At 52.5% G+C, this 22916-nt stretch overlaps 1 protein-coding gene across 4 annotated transcripts; it reads left to right on the forward strand.

The window, feature by feature from the left end:
* The first annotated feature begins 12 nt into the window (after positions 1–12).
* NUMBL (NUMB like endocytic adaptor protein) lies at positions 13–21872 on the forward strand. 4 transcript variants are annotated; one of them, XM_045531950.1, is made up of 10 exons: positions 13–636; positions 4580–4664; positions 5951–6090; positions 7097–7171; positions 7266–7340; positions 8285–8425; positions 13060–13249; positions 16330–16638; positions 19146–19268; positions 20479–21872. In XM_045531950.1, exons 1-10 carry the CDS (start codon positions 412–414, stop codon positions 21117–21119), a joined length of 2004 nt encoding a protein of 667 aa, XP_045387906.1. In that variant the 5' UTR covers positions 13–411; the 3' UTR covers positions 21120–21872. The 4 variants fall into 4 exon arrangements, with proteins under 4 accessions (XP_045387906.1, XP_045387907.1, XP_045387908.1 ...); XM_045531951.1 differs by having other exon boundaries at positions 16333–16638; XM_045531952.1 differs by lacking the exon at positions 13–636 and adding an exon at positions 874–1082.
* Positions 21873–22916: the final 1044 nt, after the last annotated feature.

The raw sequence follows: 22916 nt of genomic DNA on the forward strand, positions 1-22916 counted from the left end.
CCACCTCTTTTCTGTGCTTGGGGTAGCGGGGAGGAGGAACTCCCTGGCGGCCTCCAGGTGCAGATGGCCAGCCCTCCCAACCCCCTTGTTTGAAAGCCCCAGCCCTGCCTGGGCCATCTGTTGCCAGGAACCTTCCCCCCGCCAGTGCTGACCACCTGCTCGAAAGGCTGTGGCAGCTGAGAAGGCCTCCCCCACACACACTGCCTCTCGGCCTCCCGGGTTCCCGGCTTCAGGCTCCCTCCCCTAGCTCCCGGCAACCTCGCCTTTACTAATGGGCCCTAATGCCCCTGCCAGCTGCTTTGCCAAACCCACAGGACCGGGGGAGGTGCGGGGGCGCCGTAGCGGCCACGACCGCGCCCTGGTCCCAGTCTGGCGCCCCCGCCCCCAAAGCCGAACCGATCGCGTACCAGGATGTCGGGGTCTGTTCATTCCCCCTCCCCCTCCTTGCAAAAAGTGCCTCGTCACCGCTTCTGCCCGCCCCCGCCGGGCTGGGAGAACCGTGGGGTTAGCCGGAAGATTTGGGGATGTGGGGCGGCAAAGCGCCTCCTGCAGCAACTCTTTCCGACGCGGAACTGGAGGGGATCTGAGGTCAGGGGTCACGGAAGGGAAGGGAGCCCACGCCCGGACGGACCTGGGGTAAGGACTCAGCAAGACTCATATGCATGCTCAGCCAGAGACTGGCCAATGGGCGTGGCGGGGCGGTGGCCGCACTGGAGAAGGCGGGGTTGTATTTGTGTGTGGGCGTGGCCTGTGGGCCAAGGGGAGGGGCTGGGGCCGGCGAGGCGCCGGGACGGGGCGGGGTCTTTTTGCATATCCAGCAGGCTGCGGGCCAATGGGCGGGGCTGGGGCGGGGAGCGGAGGCAGGAGGGACGATCCCCCGCCCCCGGAACGGAATCCTCCGGGGAGCCGAGCAGCCTCGCGCGTGCATCCCGCACCATCCCCCGGCCCCGGGCCCTGGCCCGCGTCAGACCGAGCTGCCGCCGCCGCCACAGCAGCAGCAGCACTCGGGGAGCCGGGCCTAGCAGGGGCCGCGGGAGGCGGGGACGCCCGGGCCCTGGATGTCTCGCAGCGCGGCGGCCAGCGTGAGAAGGGCGGGAGAGGGGGGCTCGGGTCGGGGGCGGCGCCGCTGCTGATGTGGCGGAGGGTGGGAGGCGGCCGCGGCGCCCGGATGGAGAGAGAGTGCCAAGGCTGAAGAGGGTGGTCCTGGGTGGGGGTCCAGGAACAGGCCCCCACCAAGCCAAAGCCCGGGAGACGGGGGTCCCGGGCACAGACCTCGAGGCTATCCCTTACCAAAGCCCTGGAAATAGGGATCCTGGACAGACTCCCCCCAAAAAATCAAGGACAGGGCTACAAAGATTCTAGGTACAACTCTCTAGGCAAGGTTTTGGGGATGGGGTCCAAGACACAGCCTCCATATCAATCCAAGTCCTCCAGGAGGCAATCCCAGACAAAATCCCTACCTCTCCCTGCCTGAGGCGATCTCTAAGCCCAACAGCCCCTAGGCAAGGTCTTGAGGATGGGGTCCCAGGATACAGCTTTCCCACCAAGCCAAGGCCTGGGGGAGTTCCAGGCACAGTCTGCCCCAAGCCTCAGGGGCATCCTGGGCACAGCATTCCCCCCAAACCTTGGGCGGTGTCCCAGGTACAGCCCCTTCTCAAAACAAGGTCCCCATGCCTGGGACTCTATCCAACCCCAGCCTGAATAAAATAAGAATTTAAGGCAGACTCCTATCCCCGCCACCCCAGGCTTGGTCAAGGGTCCCAGGGCACAGGTCCCCTAGGCCACCCCCTTTGTCCCCAGGGCTGCTCAGCTCTCCGAGAGGGAGGCCCCACCCGCAGACAATGCGCCACCTCCCCCTCCCGGCCCTGGCCCCCCAAGCTCCAGGATTCAGGCTGGGCTGGGGGCGGCTCCCCAGGGACCCGGTGCAGCCGTGCAGCATCCGCAGTGTCGGCGGCTTTGTGTGTGGTACCTGGGGGGACGGGGGAAAGCAAGCGGTGGGGAGGTGGCTAGGAGTGTGACCCTGTGTTTGTGTGACTGTGGCTGTGTTCATGTGTGCATGCGCTGCAGCTGGCGACTGTGAGGAATCCTGTGTCGTGTGTCTGTGTGCATGCTTGTGGTTGTATGTGGTGGTGTCTGTGGTTGTGTCTGTGTGTGACCCCAGTATTTGTGTGACTTATGTGTGTATGACAGCTGCTCACTGTGCAGTGCCCTGTACTTTTTAGTCTGCGTTTGAGTGTCTGCATGGTTGTGTGGTTGTATCTGTGATTGTCTTTTGTGACCTGTTTGTGTGCTTTGGTAACTATAACTGGATATGTGACAGTATATGTGTTGAGTCTGGGGTTGGGCATGTGTGTGACTGACAGGATGTGGGTGGAGTTGTGACTGTGTGTGTAAGTGGAATTGTGTCTATGACTCCACGTCTGCGTGTGACTCTCCCAATGACTGAGAATGTTTGTGGTTGTATCTATAACCAATTTTATATACATGAGTGACACACAACTGTCTGTGCAGCTGTGGGTGTGTGACTGCCATTGTATCTGAAGTTACATCTATGGGGCTGCGGTCGTGTGGTGGTATTGTGTATGAGAGACATTGTGTATATGCTTAACCATATCTGTGTGTGTGACTGGGGTTGTATAAATGACTTTATGTCTAGCAGTGTTGTGTGTCATACTGAGTGATTATGTGTATTTATAGTCTTGTATCTGTGATTTGGGTTATAAATTTGATTTGGTGTCTGAAACCCTGGCTATTATAAGGGTTATTTAATTGTGTGTGACTCAAGCTATGGACGTGTCTATGTGTGCTGATGCCAGGTAGCTGTGTGTGTTTGTGGGGGTGTGGGGGTGACTGTGGCTTCTATATTCCTGTGTGTGACCCTGGGTGACTATATGTGCTTATATCTGTGTCATAGTCTGTGAGAGTGTGGGTGTCGGTACCTGTGTGGCTGTTTTTGTCTGTGTGTCTATATGTGTGTGTACTTGCTGGACTACCTGTGTTTGAACTTGTGTGATTTGGTGCTGAGGTGACTGGACCCTGGTTGTGCACATGGCTTTGTCAGGGACCAGGTCTTCTTATAACCCTGGCAATAAATGGCACGTCGGGGTTACAGCATTTCTGTCCATACACCCAACTGTGTCCTTGTGATACGGAAAATTAAAACTGTGTGCTTATGTCTCAGGGTGTGAGATATGTGTGTAGGTGGGGCTGTGACTTTGTGCACCTGTCCACACAGGGCTGTGATTATATGTGGCCACAAACTTATCTGTGTGACTTATGTGTCTGTGTGAAGAAAGAACATATGTTTCTCTGTGATGGTGTGACACGGTACGGCTGTGTGTGGGACACTTGGTGACGATATTATGACCATGATAGATGGCTGGGTAATGTGGCCACTGGTGCTGTGTGACTGTGCATGCAGGACCACTTCTGGAGTGTTTCTGGATGTGTCTGAGGGTAGTCATCCTTGAGGATAGTGGTTTCTGGGTGGTGACATGCTGTGCCTTGTGTGTGTGTAATGCACAGGGCTACGGCCATCAGTATCTCAGTGAGTGTGTATCGAAGACTGTCCATATGAGTGTGGCTGTCACCGAAGCCTGACTGGTACTGCAACCAAATGTGAGTATGTACGACTGGGTATGTGTGACAGCGTATGACCCCGTAAAAGCTGTGCTGGTGTGACTGATGCAGTTGAAGCTGAATGTCCACGTGCAGCTGTGGCTGTGTGTGGTCCGTGGTCCGTCTGTGTTAGCCAGTACCAGATGTTAGTGTGCGACAGTGGAGATGTGTGGCAAGTGTGTGTAGCTATGATAGTGTCACTATATGACTGGGTGTGATTCTGTCTGAGTGGGCCTGTGACGTGGGTATCTTGGGTGGGTGCCTGAGGAAACATGATTGTCATGGGGTGTGGTTGTACTCGTGTTGCTCTGGTGCGTGTGCCTGGGCCCAGTTCTTTGTATGTGGCTAAGAAAATGGAAGTGACCAAATATTAGTAGCTGGTGTGACCAGGTGTCTGTGGTGGGGCCCGAGCGGGCTGCAACAATCTTACAAGTATGTGGGCAAATGTCTGTAGTACAGACTGTGTGTGTCTGTGAACGTGAACATGTGGCCAGATGTTTACAGTGGCAGCTTCCTACGGCTGTGACCATTTCTGTGTATCTGTGCAATCTGAGGTATGTAGCTGTGATAGTGTCTGTGTGTAACCGAGAGTGCAGAGCTGTAACCAGGTGCTAGGGACAGCTGTAGACATGAGTTGGCTACATATGTGTGACTGTATGTTTGTGAACAGCCCTGGCCATGTGTCTAGAGGGCAAGGCCACTGTCCTCACACCATCCCCTTGGGTATTGAGGGTCTCTTGAGGCCACATCCCAAACAAATTTCTCCCCAAAGACACCTACTCATTTCTGGGCCCTTGGAACCAGGTAGCTGATTTCCCTGGTAACGGTTGCCATGGTAACTAGGGCTCTCATCAGGGAGCCTGGATGGAGGGGGCTGGCTGAAGTCCAAAGGTGTAGTGAAGTAGGGGATGGAGCCCTACCCCAGACAAACTTTTCAACTTCTCCTCCCTCCCTTGGGCAGGGCGGACCCAGGAGGCCTGAGCAGCGTCTGCCCCCAGCCCCTTGTGGGGCCCCGGGGCCCCTTGAAACCTCCAGGACGGAGCCAGGTTAGTGACCAGCTTGGGACATGGCAGGGGCTGAGTGGGTAGTTGGGTGTGCCTAGCGTGACCAGGGGAACCGTACCTGCAGCTACACAGGCTTAATCGTATTTATGAGTGGACGTCCTCAAACATCTTCCCTGCACGCTCAGTGGCCGTCAGCCCTGCTCGTTCACAGACACACATACCCCCGACAGCCTCACACTCACAGATGCAGGGTCACACACACTCAGACACTCACACATCTGCAGACACACACACACCCACAGATGACGCTCTCTTCAGATAAACACACACACACACTAACACAGTGACAGACACCCTTAAAGATGTGCTTAAGTAGATAGATGTTCATTCACACCAACGTGTACATGCACCTATACGCTCATGTGGATGGATCCACTCACACAGATACGGAGACACATTCTCAGACAACACCCAGACTCGCACACAGGCACTCGCCAGATACAGGCTCTCGAGAGACACGCTCTTGCACACGTTCCGCCAGGCAACACACACGGACCCACACTTTTACAGGCAACAGCTGCACTTTCACACACAGACGCAGCCTCACAGACAGCACCTGTGGAGCCAGCCTTTCACAGAGGGCTGCACTTCTCACAAAGAACGCTCAGCTCTGACAATAGTCACACTCTCTCAAACAGCACTCACAAACCCACTCCCAAAGACAACAACCTCATGTTCTTGCACATTCTCACAGATGCATCACTGTGTATGGGCACACAAGCCTGGCCTCAGACTAGACACAGTTGTCACTGAGCGGCTGTGTCTCAGAGTGCAGAGACAAGCCACCATGCCTGTCGGCTGCACCCGCACCCATGCAGTTCCCAGCTCCTGTGCCCTCTGATCACCTCATTGCCTGACCGTCATACCCCTAAAGTCTTGACCTGGTGACCCCTGACCCCTATGCCCTCTAACCCCCATGGCCTCCAATGTCCGATTTCCCATACTTGGATCTTTGTGTCTCTTGTCCATCACATCCCCAACCTCCAAGCCCCTAAAACCTGAGATCCATAACCCACCACCCCAGACCTCCATGCCCCTTAGCCCCACCTTTCTGAATCCCCATTGCCCAACTCTCGCGTTCCCCTGCCACGTGCTGTCTCCTTTCCCAGTGTCCCTTGACTCGAGCTGTGGATCCCATGTCCCCTGACCCAGTAACTGCCCTCTCATGTTATCTGACCCTATGCTCCCCGAACACCGTGTCCCTCCACGTTGAGCCCCATACCTTCTGACCTCCGCCCTTGACCCACACCCCTGCCCTATGTCACCAGACGGGGCGGGCACCATGAACAAGTTACGGCAGAGCCTGCGGCGGAGGAAGCCAGCGTATGTGCCGGAGGCGTCGCGCCCACACCAGTGGCAGGCGGACGAGGACGCGGTGCGCAAGGGCACTTGCAGCTTCCCGGTCAGGGTGAGTGGGCGGGGGCACGGTGGCGGGCTTGGGTGCGTCATGGGCTCTGGGCAAGATTGCTAAGGGCCCCGTGCTATGGCAAGAGACTTCACTTTCTCAAAGACCCGGGGAGCCTGCTGGGGCTCCTTCGAAGTTGGTATTAAAACCAAGACGTTCTCTGTACCAGGAAACTACCACTACCTAGGGGACATCATGTCAGGAGTCACCCTATTGTGTGGGGGTTCACAGTTTCCAGTGGCAAAACCTCCACTGGAAGGTCACATAAGTTGTGTGGCATTTGCAAAGCGCTCTATTGTTAAGGGCTTTCAGGTTTAGACAAGCACCACCCTACAACATGGGCTACACTTTTCTGAGGGAGACTGCAGGATTTAGGGCATGGACTGTTGAGCTCAGCTCCTCCTGGCTGGGCGACAGCTGACGATCATCACAGCCCCTCCACCTTACTTTCCCTTCCTCCGGAAGCAGACCCTGATGTGAGGGGCTCCTTTGGGAGGAGCAGGAAGCGCTAGTGGGAGTGAGGAAGGGACGGCGGCCAACAGAGGGTGTGTTACAAAACCGCTGCTGTGGGCAACTGAGCTTCTCATGGGGGAGTCATCCCACCCACAGGTGAGGGGGCTGGGGCTGGAGTACCCCACCTCTCATCAGTCATTGCAGGGAACTGGCCCACGCTCCTTCTCCCTGCTTCAGGGTGGGCAGAGCAGCTTTTTGTGGCCTGGGGCCAGTCCTCAGGCACAGACATGCAAACAGTGGCATTCAGAAGGACCACGGTGCAGTAGTAAGGCCCAGGGATATAGCCAGACAAAAACTGCTGCTGCCTGCCGTGCTTCAGTGTTCTCATCCACACATCTGGACTAGGATTGGGGTATCCCCTTTGTAGAGTTGAAGTACAGAATAAATTAATATGTACCGTGTGCTTAGAATGGTGTCCGACGCGTGGCAGATGCTCAGTGGACACTGGGATTGTTGATAACTGTGCTATTTCATGTCCTCCCATCCCTCACCCAAGTACCTGGGCCACGTGGAGGTGGAAGAGTCCCGGGGGATGCACGTGTGTGAAGAGGCTGTGAAGAAGCTGAAGGCAGTGAGTGAGGCCGGAGTGAGGGAGGGGGCGAGGACAGAGAGGACAAGGCAGCCCCGACCTGACCAGGTCCCTCTGTCCACCTCCCTTACCCCAGATGGGCCGAAAGTCCGTGAAGTCTGTGCTGTGGGTATCAGCCGATGGGCTCCGAGTGGTGGATGACAAGACCAAGGTAGGAGGCCGATGGGGGTGGGGGTGGACACCAGGGGCCCCCTCTTTTCACCCTGCTCAAATTGGGACCAAGGACACCTTCCCACCCCCTCTGGAATATCCCTCCCTCAGGGACCTTCTAGACTGTGCCATGTGCTCATTTCATAGTCACAGTTGGAGACATTCTGTGTTTGTTTGTGAGCCGAAATGGATAGTGGCTGAGAACACAGACTGGAGCAGCCGCCTCACGTCTGATCCCAGCTTGGGGACCCTGGGCACAAGATTTGGGCCTTGTTATGTCATCTAAAGTAGGGGGACAATAACAGCCCTTGCCATTATATGAGAAAGTATGTGCAAATGGTTTCAGATGGTGCCTGGCACATTGTGAGCACTCAGCTCATGGAATGTTAGCTGTTCTGTGTTTCTGGTCGGTTTGCCCAGCCAGATGGAAGTGCTGTGAGGCCAGGATCTGGATACCTGTTGGCTCACCACTGGGTCCCCTGCCCAGAGACTGCCCTAGGAGGTGCCAGGACATGCTGAGAGTTGGGTTAATGACAGAACAGGATCACCATATTTGCAGGCGGTTCCCTCAGCCTGAGATACTGTTCCCTGCCTTTTTGCCTAGTTTAACCTCCTTTGGGAAGTTTTGCATAACTGCCCCCATGTTGGCTTTCTCCATCCCGGCCCCGACCCCTCTGCCTGTGTCCCCCCATCCTGGTCCTGAGTCCTCGGCCCACGCCTCCCTCATTATAGCCTGGCGGTGCCTCTGGGTGGTCTCCGTCTCATGATGGGTCTGACTTTCCCACTAAACTGGGAGCTCCCTGCAGGCAGGGACCATGTCTGTCTCAGTGACTCCGGGGTCCCCACCCCATTCAGGACTGGATTTCAGCAGACACTAAGGGAATGTTGAATGAATACATGAAAGACAGTTCACGCTCCTCTCCTGGCCTCCCGGTCCACTCCTAGGACCTGCTGGTGGACCAGACCATCGAGAAGGTGTCCTTCTGTGCTCCTGACCGCAACCTGGACAAAGCCTTCTCCTACATCTGTCGGGACGGGACCACCCGCCGCTGGATCTGCCACTGCTTCCTGGCGCTCAAGGACTCCGTGAGTGTTGCCACAGCTGGCCAGCCCTTCTCTCCCATGTCCTGGCATCCCAGCTCCACCTCGGTATCCCAGCCCCACCCCGCAGGCTGTGTGGATTCAGGCAAGTCACTCACCTCTCTGTGCCCAGTTTCCTCATCTGGAGAAGGGGGTGTACTCACAGTTCCTAACTTAGAGGGTTATTGTGAGACTTGAGTGGGTTAATACAGGGTGTTTAGAACAATGCCTGGCACATCTGAATCACTCAGCGGCAGCAGCACACGGTAACACACAGACTGCCAGGGCGCAGCTCCCTGAATTTTTGCATAAGTAAAAACCCCACCCAGATCAAGTTATAGAGAATATCTTGACCCCAGCAGGCTCCCTCGGATTCTTCTCAAACAAAACCCCACACAGCACCCACTGTTCATTCAGCCTCAATTCATTTTGCTCGTGGTTCTTAATAATTTAGGGGAGTCAGGGTCCCCTCTGAGAATCTCATGAAACTGACATATGGACCATCTTCTGAGAAACATTCACACAGTTAAGGTACTGAGGCTTGTGTCAGAACCACCACCACCCCCCGCCCCAATACCAGTGGTTTCAGTGAAATAGAAGTTTGTCTTTGTTTCACATGAAGGAAACCTAAAGGCAGTCACTGTGGCATTGGTGTGGCACCTCTATGTTCCTCAGGAGCTACAGTTCCTTTCAACTTGTTGCTCCTCCAGAGTATGGCCTCCACCCCATGATTCAAGATGGTTGCATATGCTCCAGCCTTCACGTCTCCATTCCAGCCAGCACAAAGGAGGGAGGCATGAAGAAGGGCATATCCTCTCCTTTTCGGGAGGCACGTAGCCCTTTACTTACATCCTGTTGTCCAAACCTAGGCACATGGACATTCCTAGTTGCAAAAGATGGTGGAAAATATAGGCTTTATTCTGCCCTGTCCCCTGGTCCCTGACCCCAGATTCCACAAAAATCTGGTAGGAAGCCACAGTCTCTGTCCCCTACATTAGTCAGTGTTTGGTTGCTAGCAACAGAAATTAATCTGGCTAACTTAAACCCAGAATGAGATTAATGGAAGGATATGAGGAATCTCACAAAACTGAAGGACAGTTGGGAGCACTGAGTCTCAGAAAGGGCAGAGAGCAGGGCAGCCTTGCACACTGCACAACTGGGCAGTTTCTTTAGGGCACCCCTGCAGAAGAAATTCTGCAACACTCTGGGTTCAAATTCCAGCAAGAGGGTATGGGTCACTGTCTTCCCATTGGCCAGGGAAGGGTGGGGCACCCAGACTGACTAATACAGTGTTGAAGAGGAATTCCCCACAGGGAAACTGGGGTGCTGTTATCAAAAGCAGGAGGACTGGATGCTGGCCAGAATAAATAACACCTGTCCATCATGGGCCCTAACAGCCTCCACTCAAGCATTTCCCATCTTCTTCCCCTTCATTTTTCAGAAATCTCCATTCCAAATAGCTCTGAGCCTCCCAAACTAATCAGTATCCCCAACCTCCCCACTCACACAATTCAGAACTGAAACTGGATAGCAGACATGGAAAACAAGTTTGAGAATGGCAGTGTTGACTAGTCACTATTGATTAGTACCTGCCAGGGACTGGTGTGGAGGTATTAGGAACTCCAGAACCCGTAGCAACTTCTGTTTCCTGAGCATGGCATAGCAGATAGTAGTCATATCAGTAATCTATTGCTGCATAACAAATTGCTCCAAAACTTTGTGGCTTAAAGTTACAGTCATTTCTTATCTCTCACGGTTTCTGTGGGTTAGGAATTTGGGAAAGGCTCAGCTAGGCGGTTCTGGCTCCAGGGTCTCTCATGCTATTGCAATCAGATGGTGTACACCAAGAGGCACTCTCTTTCTTCCTCTAGTCTCAGGACCTCTCCACAGGGTATTTCCAGCATGGAGGCTTCAGGATAGCTCAGGGGTCCAAAGCGAATGGACAGAGAGAGAGAGAGAGAGAGAGAGAGAATGAGTGTGAGCGTGAGCATGTGAGAGCAAGAGAGCACTCACAAGCCAGGAGGAAGCTATACTGCCATTTTGGACTTAGTCTTGGAAATCAGACAGCATGGCTTCCATGGTACTTCTTTTGTCTAGGCAGTCACAGAGATCTTCCCAGGTCTTCCCTGGTTAAGGGTAAAGGACATAGACTTCACCTCTAATGGGAGAGTCACGAGGTTCTAGAAGAGCCTGTGAGGCCAGAAATTAGTTGTGGCTATTTTTGGAAAACACACTGCCAAATGGTTAGTAGTTGGCTAGTGTAGATTTAGTGTCAAACTATCTTGCTATGGGACGTTAGGTACAAGTGACTTCTCCTCTCTGGAAATAACAGTGGCTTCTCACAAGTTTATGGAGAAAGCATTCATTGTGATCGTCCACAGAGAGTTGTAAACAGAGTCCTATAATAAGTGTTCAACAAATAGGAACAGTTGCTATCATTTGGAAACCATTTGAGCAAGAAATTCAAAGCTGGAATAGAGCAGGACCATCCTCTGGGTAAAGAGCATGACGTTAGATGAATTCCTCTCTACTTCTGAGGAAGTAGGAAGTTTTAAGCATTAAGCACTGGAATTCCCAGGATTCCTCAAGTTTAACTTTTTTTTCTTTTTGAGGTGAAATTTTTTTTGCTTCTCCATTTCCAATTTGGATGCCTTTTATTTCTTTTTTTGTCTAATTATTCTGGCTAGAATTTCTTGTACAATGTTGAAAAGAAGTGAGGAAAACGGGTATTCTTGTCTTGTTTCTGATCTTAGGGGGAAAGTTTTCATTTTTTCCTCATTGATTGTGATGTTAGTTGTGGGGTTTCCATAAAAGTCCCTTATCAGGTTGGGGAAGTTCTCTTCTATTCCTAGTTTGCTTAGTGTTTTTATCATAAAAGGGTATTGGATTTTGTTAAATGCTTTTTCTGCACCAGTTGAGATGGTTATTTTTTTCCCCCTTCATGTGGTTTTTTTTTCCTATTAATATTTTTCCCTGTTACACTGATTGATTTTCATATGTTGAACCAACCTTGCATTCCTGGGATAAATCCCACTTGGTCATGGTGCATAATCTTTTTAATATGCTGCTGGGTTTGGTTTGCCAATATTTTGTGGAGGATTTTTGTCCTCAAGTTTAACTTTAAGAGATAACTGAGCAACTTGGTTAGGAAACAGAAGTCAGACACATCTCTGAATCCCAGCTGTCACTTGTTATAATAGGTGTATTGATGTGTCACCTGAACCTCAGTTTCTTCACCTGTAAAATGGGTTCATAAGAGCATCCATCTCTTGGCACTGCTCTGAGGATTCTGTGAGAAGATGCCAGTCAGGGCTCAGGCCAGGGCTGGACAGATTTCCACTGACACATATGTGGTGATTCCTGTGCGTGGCTCAAAGCCATATGCCGTATGCCTTGCATATCTTAGTTCACCTGATTATTGCTACAACCGTGTAAAGTATGTACTCTTAGGACCCTCATTTTACAGGTGAGGAGACTCGAGCACTGACAGTGACTTTCTTGAGAACGTACAGCTAGGAAGTGGGAAGCCAGCATCAATCCCAAGCTGACTGCCTTGGGGCCTCCCGAGGAAGCACTCAAGAAACAAGGGCTGTTGTTTTCTACTCCAGCATCATTATAAAGCTTTCTCAAGCATGCTGCAAAGTGGAAAGACTTGAACAGTAACCAGTCACCTATCCACCCCCGACCCAGACGCCACCATTAATATTGGCCTGTGCTTATTTTATCACATATCTACCCATCTTATTTTTTTTGATGCATTTCAAAGTTGCAGACATCAGACTACCTCCCCCTCAACACTTCAGCATGCACCCCACTAAGTAGAATTCGTATTTGTTTCCAGATCTTTTTCTTTTGAAGTGAAATACATGCTTGTCTTTATTCGGGCTGCTGTAACCAAATACCATAGACTGGGTGGCTTAAATGACAAACATTTATTTCTCATCATTCCAGAGGCTGGAAGCCTGAGATCAGGGTGCCACCATGGTCCAGTTCTTGGTGTGGGTTCTCCCTTCCTGGTTGCAGATGGGTGCCTTCCGGCTATAGCCTCACATGACAGGGAGGGGAGATACCGCGTATCTCTCTCTCATTTTATAGGGGCATTGATCACATCATGAGGACCTCACCTCATGACCTAACATAACCCTAATGATCTCCCAAAGGCCCCACCTCCAAATCCCATCACTATGGATTAGGGCTTCAACAAAGGAAGAGGCTGGGGGACTCAAACATTCGGTGCATAGCAATGCTGTGCACAAGCCTTCGACGTACATTGGATGCATTTTGACAACACAAGACCTGTGTAACGAAACCCTTATCAAGATTTAGAACATTGCCACCACCACAGATGTCCCCTTGTGCCCCTTTCCAGTAATGGTCCCGCCCCGCCCCCAGAAGCGACCACTGTTCTGACTGTTTTCACTATACATTAGTGTGCCTCTTCTAGAATTTCAGGTAAGTGGAGCTGTACAGCAGGCACTCGTTTGTTTCTAGCTTCTTTCACTCGGAGCTGTCGTGTGTAGCCCTTCCGCGAGCACTGGAGCCCAGAGAAATGAAGGGACGCATCTGGGGTCACCCAGCGCCCCTGGCGTCCGGTCGGCACAGACAGCGTCTCTGACCCCCGCCCCAACCTCTCCCCACAGGGTGAGAGGCTGAGCCACGCCGTGGGCTGTGCCTTTGCTGCCTGCCTGGAGCGAAAACAGCGTCGGGAGAAGGAATGTGGGGTCACGGCTGCCTTCGACGCCAGCCGCACCAGCTTCGCGCGAGAAGGCTCCTTCCGCCTGTCCGGGGGCGGACGGCCCGCCGAGCGCGAGGCCCCGGACAAGAAGAAAGGTGGGTGCTGCCCGGAGGGCCGGCTGGGCCCGGAGTGGGTGCAGGTGGAGCCCAGTTTTCGGGGAGAGCTGCAGAGGTCCAGGGACTCCTCAGTTTACAAGGCAGGGCAGCAACCCCAAAGTTTGGGTATAGTTTACAAAGTACATGTCAGTGTAAGGAGTTCTTTGGGCAGTCTCCTGCCGGCCGCAGATCAGGCAGGGCTCCAAGCAGTTTACTCTGTGCCGCGTCGGGGGGCTCCCAGGGCTTTTCAAGATGTGTATCAAGACCTGTGAGGTCAATTTGCTGGATTGTGCCTGGCATTTTTAAACATGAAATAGAGGAGCCAGGCCGGAGGCTGGTGCCTGTAACCCCGGCTACTTGGAAGGCTGAGAAGCAGGAGGATGACTTGGGGCCAGGAGCTGAAGACCAGCCTGAGCAACATAGAGAGATGCCCCTCTCTATAAAAACTTTAAAAATTAGCCGGGCTTGGTGGCCCTTGCCTGTAGTCCCAGCTATTCAGGAGCCTGGGGTAGGAGGATTGCGTGAGCCCAGGAGTTCCAGGCTGTAGCAAGCTACGATTGCGCCACTGCACTCTAGCGTGGGCGACAGGGCAAGATCCCATCTCTTAAAAAAAAGAAAAAAAGAAAGAAAGAAATAGAAGATATATCAAAGTACATTGAATATAGTACATGTTAAATATAGTTTAGTGATATGTTTATTTGTGCATACGTGTGTGTCTGTACAGGGGGTTGCCATGTAAAAGGTATATCTTACTTACTCTGATCAGAGTTTGAAAGATACCTGGTAAAACTCTAACATTCTAGGTAAATGGTAAATACCTTGTAAGTTCTCAAACTGTGTGGTTTTTTTAAAAATTTAATTGTATGTATGTACTGAATGATAATTTAATTTAATTTTTTTTTTATTGTGGATTCCAGTTTTAAAAATTTTAGAAAACAATGCTTAGAGTTTACAAAAAATTTATCATTGGGAACTGATGCAGATTAAAGGAGACTAAAGAAATTGGACAAGTATTAATAGATGCAGGGTGTGGTCCTGAATTGGATCCTGCATAGTAAGGGAAAAAAAAAAGAACATCTATAAAGGACATGAATCAGACAATTAGGGAAATTGAAATATGGAATGCTGATTGGATGATAGTACTTGTCCTTGTTATATTTCCCAAGTGAGAAATTATACTGTGGGTAAATTATGCTGTAGGAGAATATCCTTGTTCTTAGGAGGTACATACTGAAGGTTTCAAGCCTGATGATATAGAAAAAAAATTACAGAAAGAGAGCAAGCATGCAAATAGGGTAAATGTTAACAACAGGGACCACAGATTAAGAGAACATGTATGTTCATTGTTCCATTATTACATTTTTTCTGTAAATTTAAAATATTTCTAAATAAAAGGTTAGTAAAACTGAAGTTTTTATAACTTACTAGGATATTAGAGTTTACAAAGTAGGTTTTTTATTTACAAATTACATGACCATTTACAAACCTCTTAAGTTCTTTACAGTTTCCAAAGTATTTTACTGTTTACATCTTCTGTTAGAATTTGTAAGGAATTTTATCATTGACAAAGTCAATTACAAAGTGAAGTTGACAAGGGGAATGATAGAGTATATGATGTTTTATCGTTTACAAAGAACACACCAGTTATGCAGTCCTTCACAATTGACAAATATTTCTTTACTGTTTACATGGGATATCAGAATTTATAAAGAATGTTGTCATATGCAAAGCACGAGTTTGCACAGGGTTTTGCTGTTTTCAAAGGATAGTCTAATTTCCAGGGGCTTTGCATTGCAGAAAGCACTTTACTGTTTGCGTAGCCAAACACAGGTTTACAAAGTGAAGTCTGATTTGCGGAACACGTGGATGTGCTAGATCAGTCTCCAGGCACTGCATTTTAACTTCAAGCTCTTCCCAGGGTAGGACTCAGGGAGCAGTGCGCTTTCCAAAAGTTGTTTACCACCCTTTTGTTGGATCCCAAAGCATTTAACGTTTCACTACCTGAACTGACTCAGAGGCCTTGGGAGGTAGCATAGGGATGTTTATTTCAGGTTTCTAGTTGGGAAGCTGGAGCCCAGAGACGGGAGGGGACTTCCTGAGGTCACACAGTGAGGTGGGGACAGAGGTGGTTTCCTGGTCCCAACCTGTCCTGGGCTGTTTTTCCACTGCTCTGGGCCAGGCCTGGGTGGGCACCTTATGGCCTCACCCTGGCTGATGGGAGAACAGCGGCATTCAGGCTTCAGCTCCTGAGGTTGCGGGGAGGTGTGGATTGAGGGGTGGCGGGGGGGCCCTGCCCTTAAAGAGCCTGCCTCTTGTGCTGAGTGGGGAGGCCAGGTTTCCTCCTAGAGGACAGTCCAGTGAGGGGAGCCCGGGCTGAGGGGCTAGAACAATCTGGAAAGCTTCTTAGAGGATGAAGCTTGCCAACCCGGGTCTAGAATGACTGGGAACAGCTGGAGGAAGGGAGGAGGTACCTGAGATGGGAAGGATGGTGGGAGGTAGGGAGACAGAGGAAACAGATAGAGAACAGAGAAAGAGCATGATCAGGGGAGACCATGCCACAGGGAGAGACAGGTCAGGGCGGTTGTTTGGCGCACGGACTCCAGAGTCAGCCTGCCCCTTGCTAGCAGTGTGACTCGGGCAAATCACTGACCTTTGCTGGGCCTCAGTTTCCACATCTGTAAAATAGGGATAGAATCAACCTCGTGTGTGGTTGTGTGGATTGAATGAGTTGATACTTGCAAAGCACCTGGAGCAATGCCTGATACATTGCTCATGCACCAAGTATTTGTCAGATGATCAGAAAGGGAGATAGAGGGTCTCAGGGGGAAGAATGGGACAGCAGCAGAGCAAGTTGGATCAGGGGCAGAAAGCTATAGCGACACAGAGGGTCAGGAGGGGGGATGATTTCCCACGGGCCTCCTAGGGAAGGTGATCTTGGCTTGGGTGGGGGTGAGGGCTGTTTCAGGGCTCTGACCAGCTTGTCTGGAGGACAGGACATAATTGGCAGCCTTGGGGAATGACCAAAAGGCCTCGAGTGTCAAGGTGGCATGTCTAACCACCTGTCTCCCCCATGTCTCCAGCAGAGGCAGCAGCTGCTCCCACTGCGGCTCCTCCGGGCCCTGCCCAGCCCGGGCATGTGTCCCCAACACCAGCCACCACATCCCCTGGTGAGAAGGGCGAGGCAGGCACCCCAGTGGCTGCAGGCACCACTGCAGCTGCCATCCCCCGGCGCCATGCCCCTTTGGAGCAGCTGGTTCGCCAGGGCTCCTTCCGTGGGTTCCCAGCGCTCAGCCAGAAGAACTCACCTTTCAAACGGCAGCTGAGCCTCCGGCTGAATGAGCTGCCATCCACGCTGCAACGGCGCACGGACTTCCAGGTGAAGGGCACAGGTGAGCCCTGGGCGCAGTGGGAAGAGGTGTCAGAATCAAGCGGCACTGTCTGATGTGGGCGAGGGATAGAGGAGCAGTGGGCCACACTGATTGATTAGCACTGTCTGCCATGGCAAGGGAGAGGAGAGAGGAGGCACAAACCACGTTTGATTAGCCATGTCTACTATGGGTCTGGGATGGTGGACAGGTATCACAAGTCATGATCCATTAGCAATGTCTGCTGTGGTTAGGGAAAAGGAGAAAGATGGCACACGTCATGATCCATTAGCAATGTCTGCTGTGGTTAGGGAAAAGGAGAAAGATGGCACACATCATGATCGGTTAGCAAAGTCTGCCGTGGGCAAAGAAGTCTGCCTTGGGTGTGGGAAAGACGAGAAGCACCGTAGGTTAATACTCCCTCCAAGCATTCGGCCAGTAGAGCCCTGAGGCCCGGCCAGGTGAAGACACAGGGGTATTCCTCAGGCTCAGGGGAAGGATTGTGATGGATTAATGATATCTGCCTAGGGATGGCATTCATCATGAGCTCCTGACAGTGTCTGCCATGAGCAAGAAAAGGAGAAGCCTTTTCTTCGTGCTTAAGCACGAAGCCCACTTCGTGCTTAATTAGCAAAGTTTGCCATGGGCAAGGGAGAAGAGAGAACATCAGGAGTGTTATGTTTTGCCCAAAAGGGAGACTCCCAGAATTTGGTCAGTGGACACATGAAGTGAAGGGCACAAGTGCACACAGAGATCCAGGGGTCAGGGAGCATGGTGATGGGTCGGTGACGTCAGTTGTGGGCACAGGGTTGGGCAGAGGCAGTACCCATCGTACAGAGGAAGGAGCTGGCACATCATGATTGACTAGCAATGTCTGCCATGGGTGATGTTAGGAGAGAGGCAGTATAACTGTCCTGTTTTGCTTGGAGTGAAGATAGAATTACGAGGACCTGTTCCTTCCAGCATTTGGCCATGAGGTCTGGCCACGGGAGGGGTAAGGTGAGCAAAGAGCTCAGTGGAGGAAAAAGCATCATGTTTGATTACTAATGTCTGCCACAGGCCAGGGACAGGAGAGTGGTTACAATCTGAAAGTAACATCTGCCAAGGGAAAGGGAGAAGAGAGAGGTGGCACAGTACCAAGTTTTTGCCTGGGGCAGACAGGCAGAAGGGCTGTCTTCCTCCCAGCAGTCAGTGAAGCCATGTGGTCTGGCCACCTTCCGGCCCCTGCATGCCAAATCTGTGACACCTACCCCTTCTGGCCTCAGGGATCGGTGTGGGAGGGTGTCGATCTGTATCCAGGAGGCCGAGCTGCTCTAAAAGGTAACTGCTGAGCAGACGCCAATGCTTGTTGAGAGTGACGCACACTCGCTGCATGCCTGCAGCATCTCTTGGCTGTCACTCACTGTCCTCATGCAGCCTGACATTGAGCACCGCACACACCCGGGACTAGCACAGGCACTCCCTGAGAGGTGGCAGCCTCATACTCCTGCGACCACCTGCACACGCTTGGATATGATTTGCTATTTACACAGAAATTTCCCAGACTCACACAGATGTCGCACTCTCACGCATGTGTCACACACACTCAGAAGTCACACACTCCTCAGATTCACACCAACTTGGGAGCCACACATGCAGAGTCACGCGTACTTGCAAACACTCGTACATCACACAGGCGGATTCACTCACACTTGGGAATCACACATCAGGAGGCCACACACCTGGATTTCAGTCACATTCAGATGCCACACCCTTAGAAGACACGTGCCCATTTGGACAAACACACAGCCGTAGACATTGAACTAGAAACCACTTGGCCCCACCTGGGCCCCTACGTCACACCTGCTGACTTCTCCGACCAGCTTCTTTCTGACGCTCACTGGAATAGCCGCACGCTCCCTTGTAGATGGCCACTTGCTAGAACATCACAGACTTTCGTCACATACCACACACGGCAGTGCTTTATTGTTTATTTGGATGGTCCCTTTGTTCATCCCAAGCCTTCCCGGGGCCACCATGCCTGCGCAGTGCCTCCTGTCTTGCTGGAATAGGTGGCCTCTGCCCTCATGATGTTTGCTCTATGCCAGCCCAGGTGGGGTGGAGAGGGCCCCACTTCTCTGCCCAAAGCAGGACAAGTGACCGCCAGCCAGTATCCATTCGGACTGGTCCCTGCTCCTGCCGTACACGTGGTTGGACGTGCTTTTTAATTAGTATATGTTGTTAAACATTTTAAACATCTCCTCTGCTTTGTGGCCACACACAGCTCTTAAGGTCCTTGGCTTGCAGTCACTGTCACTGTCAGCCATCAAATGTCACACACCAGCTGGGCTGTTGTACCATTCAGATGCCACACAAACATAGGCACAGTTATTTTTGTGGCCACAACCACTTAGTTACTATGGGGTGGACCTGCCGGCCTGCACTGTGGGAGAGAAAGGACCCAGGTCATAAGAGAGGGCCACCTGAGGGCATGGGGGACAGGGGCGGGGCCCGCTCCTGTTTCTGACCTCCATCCTTCCCTGACTTCCCAGTGCCTGAGATGGAGCCTCCTGGTACCAGTGACAGCGATGGCATCAATGCCCTGTGCACACAGATCAGCTCGTCTTTCGCCAGTGCTGGAGCACCAGCAGCAGGGCCACCATCTGCCACAACAGGTGAGCCCAGCCCTTGCACAGGGCAGACACCTGCAGTGCCCCTCCTGCCTTCCCCTTCTCCATTCAGGCCTGATCTTGGGGTTCCACAGGCTTAGAATCATGAGATCAACTTAGAACCGTGGATTATTTTAGAGCCATGGGATTATTTTTTTTTTTTTTAATTTGTTTCCTTTTGAGACAGAGTCTTATTCTGTCACCCGGGGCTAGAGTGCTGTGGCACTAGCTCAGCTTAGCTCACAGCAACCTCAAACTCCTGGATTCAAGTGATCCTCCTGCCTCAGCCTCCTGAGCAGCTGGAACTACAGGTGTGCACCACCACACCCAGCTAATTTTTTCTATTTTTAGTTGTCCTGCTAATTTCTTTCTATTTTTAGTAGAGACAGGGTCTCGCTCTTGCTCAGGCTGGTCTTACTCCTGAGCTCAAGTGATCCTCCCTCCTTGGCCTCCCAGAGTGCTAGGGTTACAGGCGTGAGCCACTGCGCCCGGCCCATGGAATTATCTTAGAACCATGGGATCATGTTACAGCCATAGGATCATCCTAGAACCATGGAACATTTTAGAACCATGGGGCCGTCTCACAGGCATCGGTTTATCCTAGAATCACAGGATCACCTCAGAGGCAGAGATCATTTTAGAAACATTTAATCACTTTAGAACCATGGATCTTCTTAGAGCTGTGGGCTTATCCTAGAACCACAGGAGCACCTCCGTGTCAAACAATGTAAATGTAGAACTCTAGAATCTTAGAAAACAAAACTTACAACTGTTGAACTTTCTCATTGTGTTAGAATAATACACTCTGAGAAGGATCCATGCAATCTTAGAATCTTGGCTTCCTAAAACAACACATTCTGAAAGTATTAGAATCAAGGGTAATATTCAAAATATTTACTACAAGGTTTGGCACTGACCAGTCAGGAGAGTGGTGGGACCGGGTGGAGGTCAGTCCTACTTAGCCTTTTCCGTCGTAGGGCCTTAGAGTCTCAGGATTGTATGTTCTACCAGTGTAGCACTACCGAGCCATTATGTGGTCCAGAGTGGTTCAGTCACTTGCCCGAAGTCAACACAGCCGGTGAGGAGCGGAGCTGGGATTCAGAGGCAGGCGGTCTGGCCCCCAAGTCCGTGCTCCAATCCCCACGCCTTCCCACTCCCAGCCCGGGCTGCTTCCACTGAGGCCCTTGCCCCTCACCTGCCCCTCTCCTGTCTCCAGGGACTTCTGCCTGGGGTGAGCCCTCCGTGCCCCCTGCAACTGCCTTCCAGCCCGGGCACAGGCGGACACCTTCGGAGGCTGAGCGATGGCTGGAGGAGGTGTCCCAGGTGGCCAAGGCCCAGCAGCAGCAGCAGCAGCAGCAGCAGCAAGCAGCCTCGGTGCCCCCGGTGCCCACCATGCCCCCTGCCCTACAGCCTTTCCCCGCCCCTGTGGGGCCCTTTGACACGGCACCTGCCCAGGTGGCCGTGTTCCTGCCACCCCCACACATGCAGCCCCCTTTCGTGCCCGCCTACCCAGGCTTGGGCTACCCGCCCATGCCCCGGGTGCCCGTGGTGGGCATCACACCCTCACAGATGGTGGCCAATGCCTTCTGCTCAGCCGCCCAGCTCCAGCCCCAGCCCGCCACCCTGCTTGGGAAAGCTGGGGCCTTCCTGCCCCCTGCTGCACCCAGTGCCCCTGGGGGCCAGGCCCACCCACGCCCCAACGGGGCCCCCTGGCCTCCAGAGCCAGCGCCCGCCCCGGCCCCTGAGTTGGACCCCTTTGAGGCCCAGTGGGCAGCGTTAGAAGGCAAACCTGCTGCAGAGAAGCCTTCCAATCCCTTTTCTGGAGACCTGCAGAAGACCTTCGAGATTGAACTGTAGCCCGAGCTGCCCTGCCCATCCCATCATCTCCAGGTGTCCCACACCTGGGAGTGGAGGCACAACCTCTCCCCTAGTCCTGCTCCCTGGGGCTGTGCCTCTCAGCACCCCGCCACACTCCTCTCAGCTACCCCCAACACTACAGAACCAACATTGTGACGCCCTGGTTGCGACAGGATGGAATTCAGGGACTGACCCAGCCTGGCTAAGGGAGCCATTTCACTGCCGGACTTCGGCTGGCAAGGCCCTCTTCCCCCCCCAGACCCAGGGGAGGGCCACAGTCCCTCTGAATGCCCTCGGCTGGCGCCACGTCTCCCAGTTTCTGTTGTTGACCTTCCACCTTCCAGTGTTGGGCAGGATGGAGGAGGGATGCCTACTTAGGGGCTCTCCTGGGCCCCACACGAGTGCCCACCCCAAGTCTGATCGTCTCCTCCCCCCACACACAGCACAAGCTAAGGGCTGCCCTCTGCCCACCCGCTGCGTTCACTGCCAATGCTGTGCTCACCCCCACCGCCCCTCCACTCTGGGGCCCAGGTCTCAGGGGGGCAGGGGCCGAGTTGGGGGCCCCGGAGGCGGGGAAGGGGAAGAAGATGCTCAGTTACCTCACGTCGGTGCCCTCTGGGGAGGGGTCCGGGAAGAAGGGGAAGGGGTGCCTGGTGGGTACTTTTCTATCTTTTATTTCCAGATTTTTTTTGTATCTAAACTTGCAGATTTGTATTATACAAGGACAGCCAATAAAAGAAGAATATAACGGTGCCCCTCTCGGGAGCACAGGGCATGTGTGTAGGGATGGCTTGTGGCCACAGAGCCTTTCCTCCTGAGTCATCTGCTAAAACATAAAAGGGTCTCCCTGAGTAATAACCTCTGAGTCATAACACGGTCACAGGTACCGCTGACCCAGCGCCTGCCAGGTGGGTAGGAAAGGGACCCAAAATTCAATCATCCCACTTCTGTTCCTTACAGATTTTGAACCAAGGAATTGAAAGCAAAAATTACAAGCTAATGCTAACTAGTTCAATATTAATATTTTAAATAATCAGGTTGGTAATAGTATTTCTGGCCGTGCTGACAAATTCTTGTTTTGTCAGTTGCATTTTCCATAGCTTGGGCCAAAGTGTCACCTGACATGGCAGCAGGTTGTTTTGCAGTCTATTTTGTGGATCTCTTGATGTAATCTAAAAAAAAAAGTGTGAATTTTATATTGAGTTCTTTATAGCTCTTTAAAATGAGGTGATTGATTTTCTGCAGCCCAATCCCCGTTGGATAGATGGAGAAGTTGAGTCAGTTGCCCAAGGTCGGACAGTTGATTGGTGGGGGACCTGGGATTCAAACCAGCTTCTGGCTGAAGTTAAGCCCAGTCATTAAACCACCTGGCTGTGAGGGAACAAACCTAGGTTCTGCCCCCCTGTTTCCAGTACAGCTCACTAACCCACTCGTGGACTGGGGGACCTACCACTGACAGCTCCGACAGGCCACCAGGGGATCCCCGGGCAGGGAGCAGAGGACCCTGCTAGATAGGGGCCACGCTTTCTCACCTCCGAGCCTTTGCATTTGCCATTCCTCTGCCTAGAACACCTTTTCCTTCACGGTGACACCACACCTCCTAGGAGAAACGCTACCTCCTCATTCCTCAGCAATCAGTTCAAATATCTCCTCCTAGAAGCCCACCCTGCCCTGAGCGCATCCTTCTAGCCTACGTCTAAACAGCTCTTCGACCCTTCAGGCTGAGTTGGGAGCACCTTGGATCCTACAGCCGCCGTGCTCCCCTGCCTAGGCCCTGACCCCTCTGCTTGTGTCCCG

Source organism: Lemur catta, chromosome 19, assembly GCF_020740605.2.
Source record: "Lemur catta isolate mLemCat1 chromosome 19, mLemCat1.pri, whole genome shotgun sequence".
Taxonomy (NCBI): domain Eukaryota; kingdom Metazoa; phylum Chordata; class Mammalia; order Primates; family Lemuridae; genus Lemur; species Lemur catta.

Bases quoted from the DNA above. Each gene is read 5' to 3' on its own strand.
- NUMBL (XM_045531950.1), top strand. From the start codon at position 412: ATGTCGGGGTCTGTTCATTCCCCCTCCCCCTCCTTGCAAAAAGTGCCT. The intron at 7,172-7,265 runs GTGAGTGAGGCC...CCCTTACCCCAG, and splicing joins CTGTGAAGAAGCTGAAGGCA to ATGGGCCGAAAGTCCGTGAA. The intron at 13,250-16,329 runs GTGGGTGCTGCC...CCATGTCTCCAG, and splicing joins GGCCCCGGACAAGAAGAAAG to CAGAGGCAGCAGCTGCTCCC.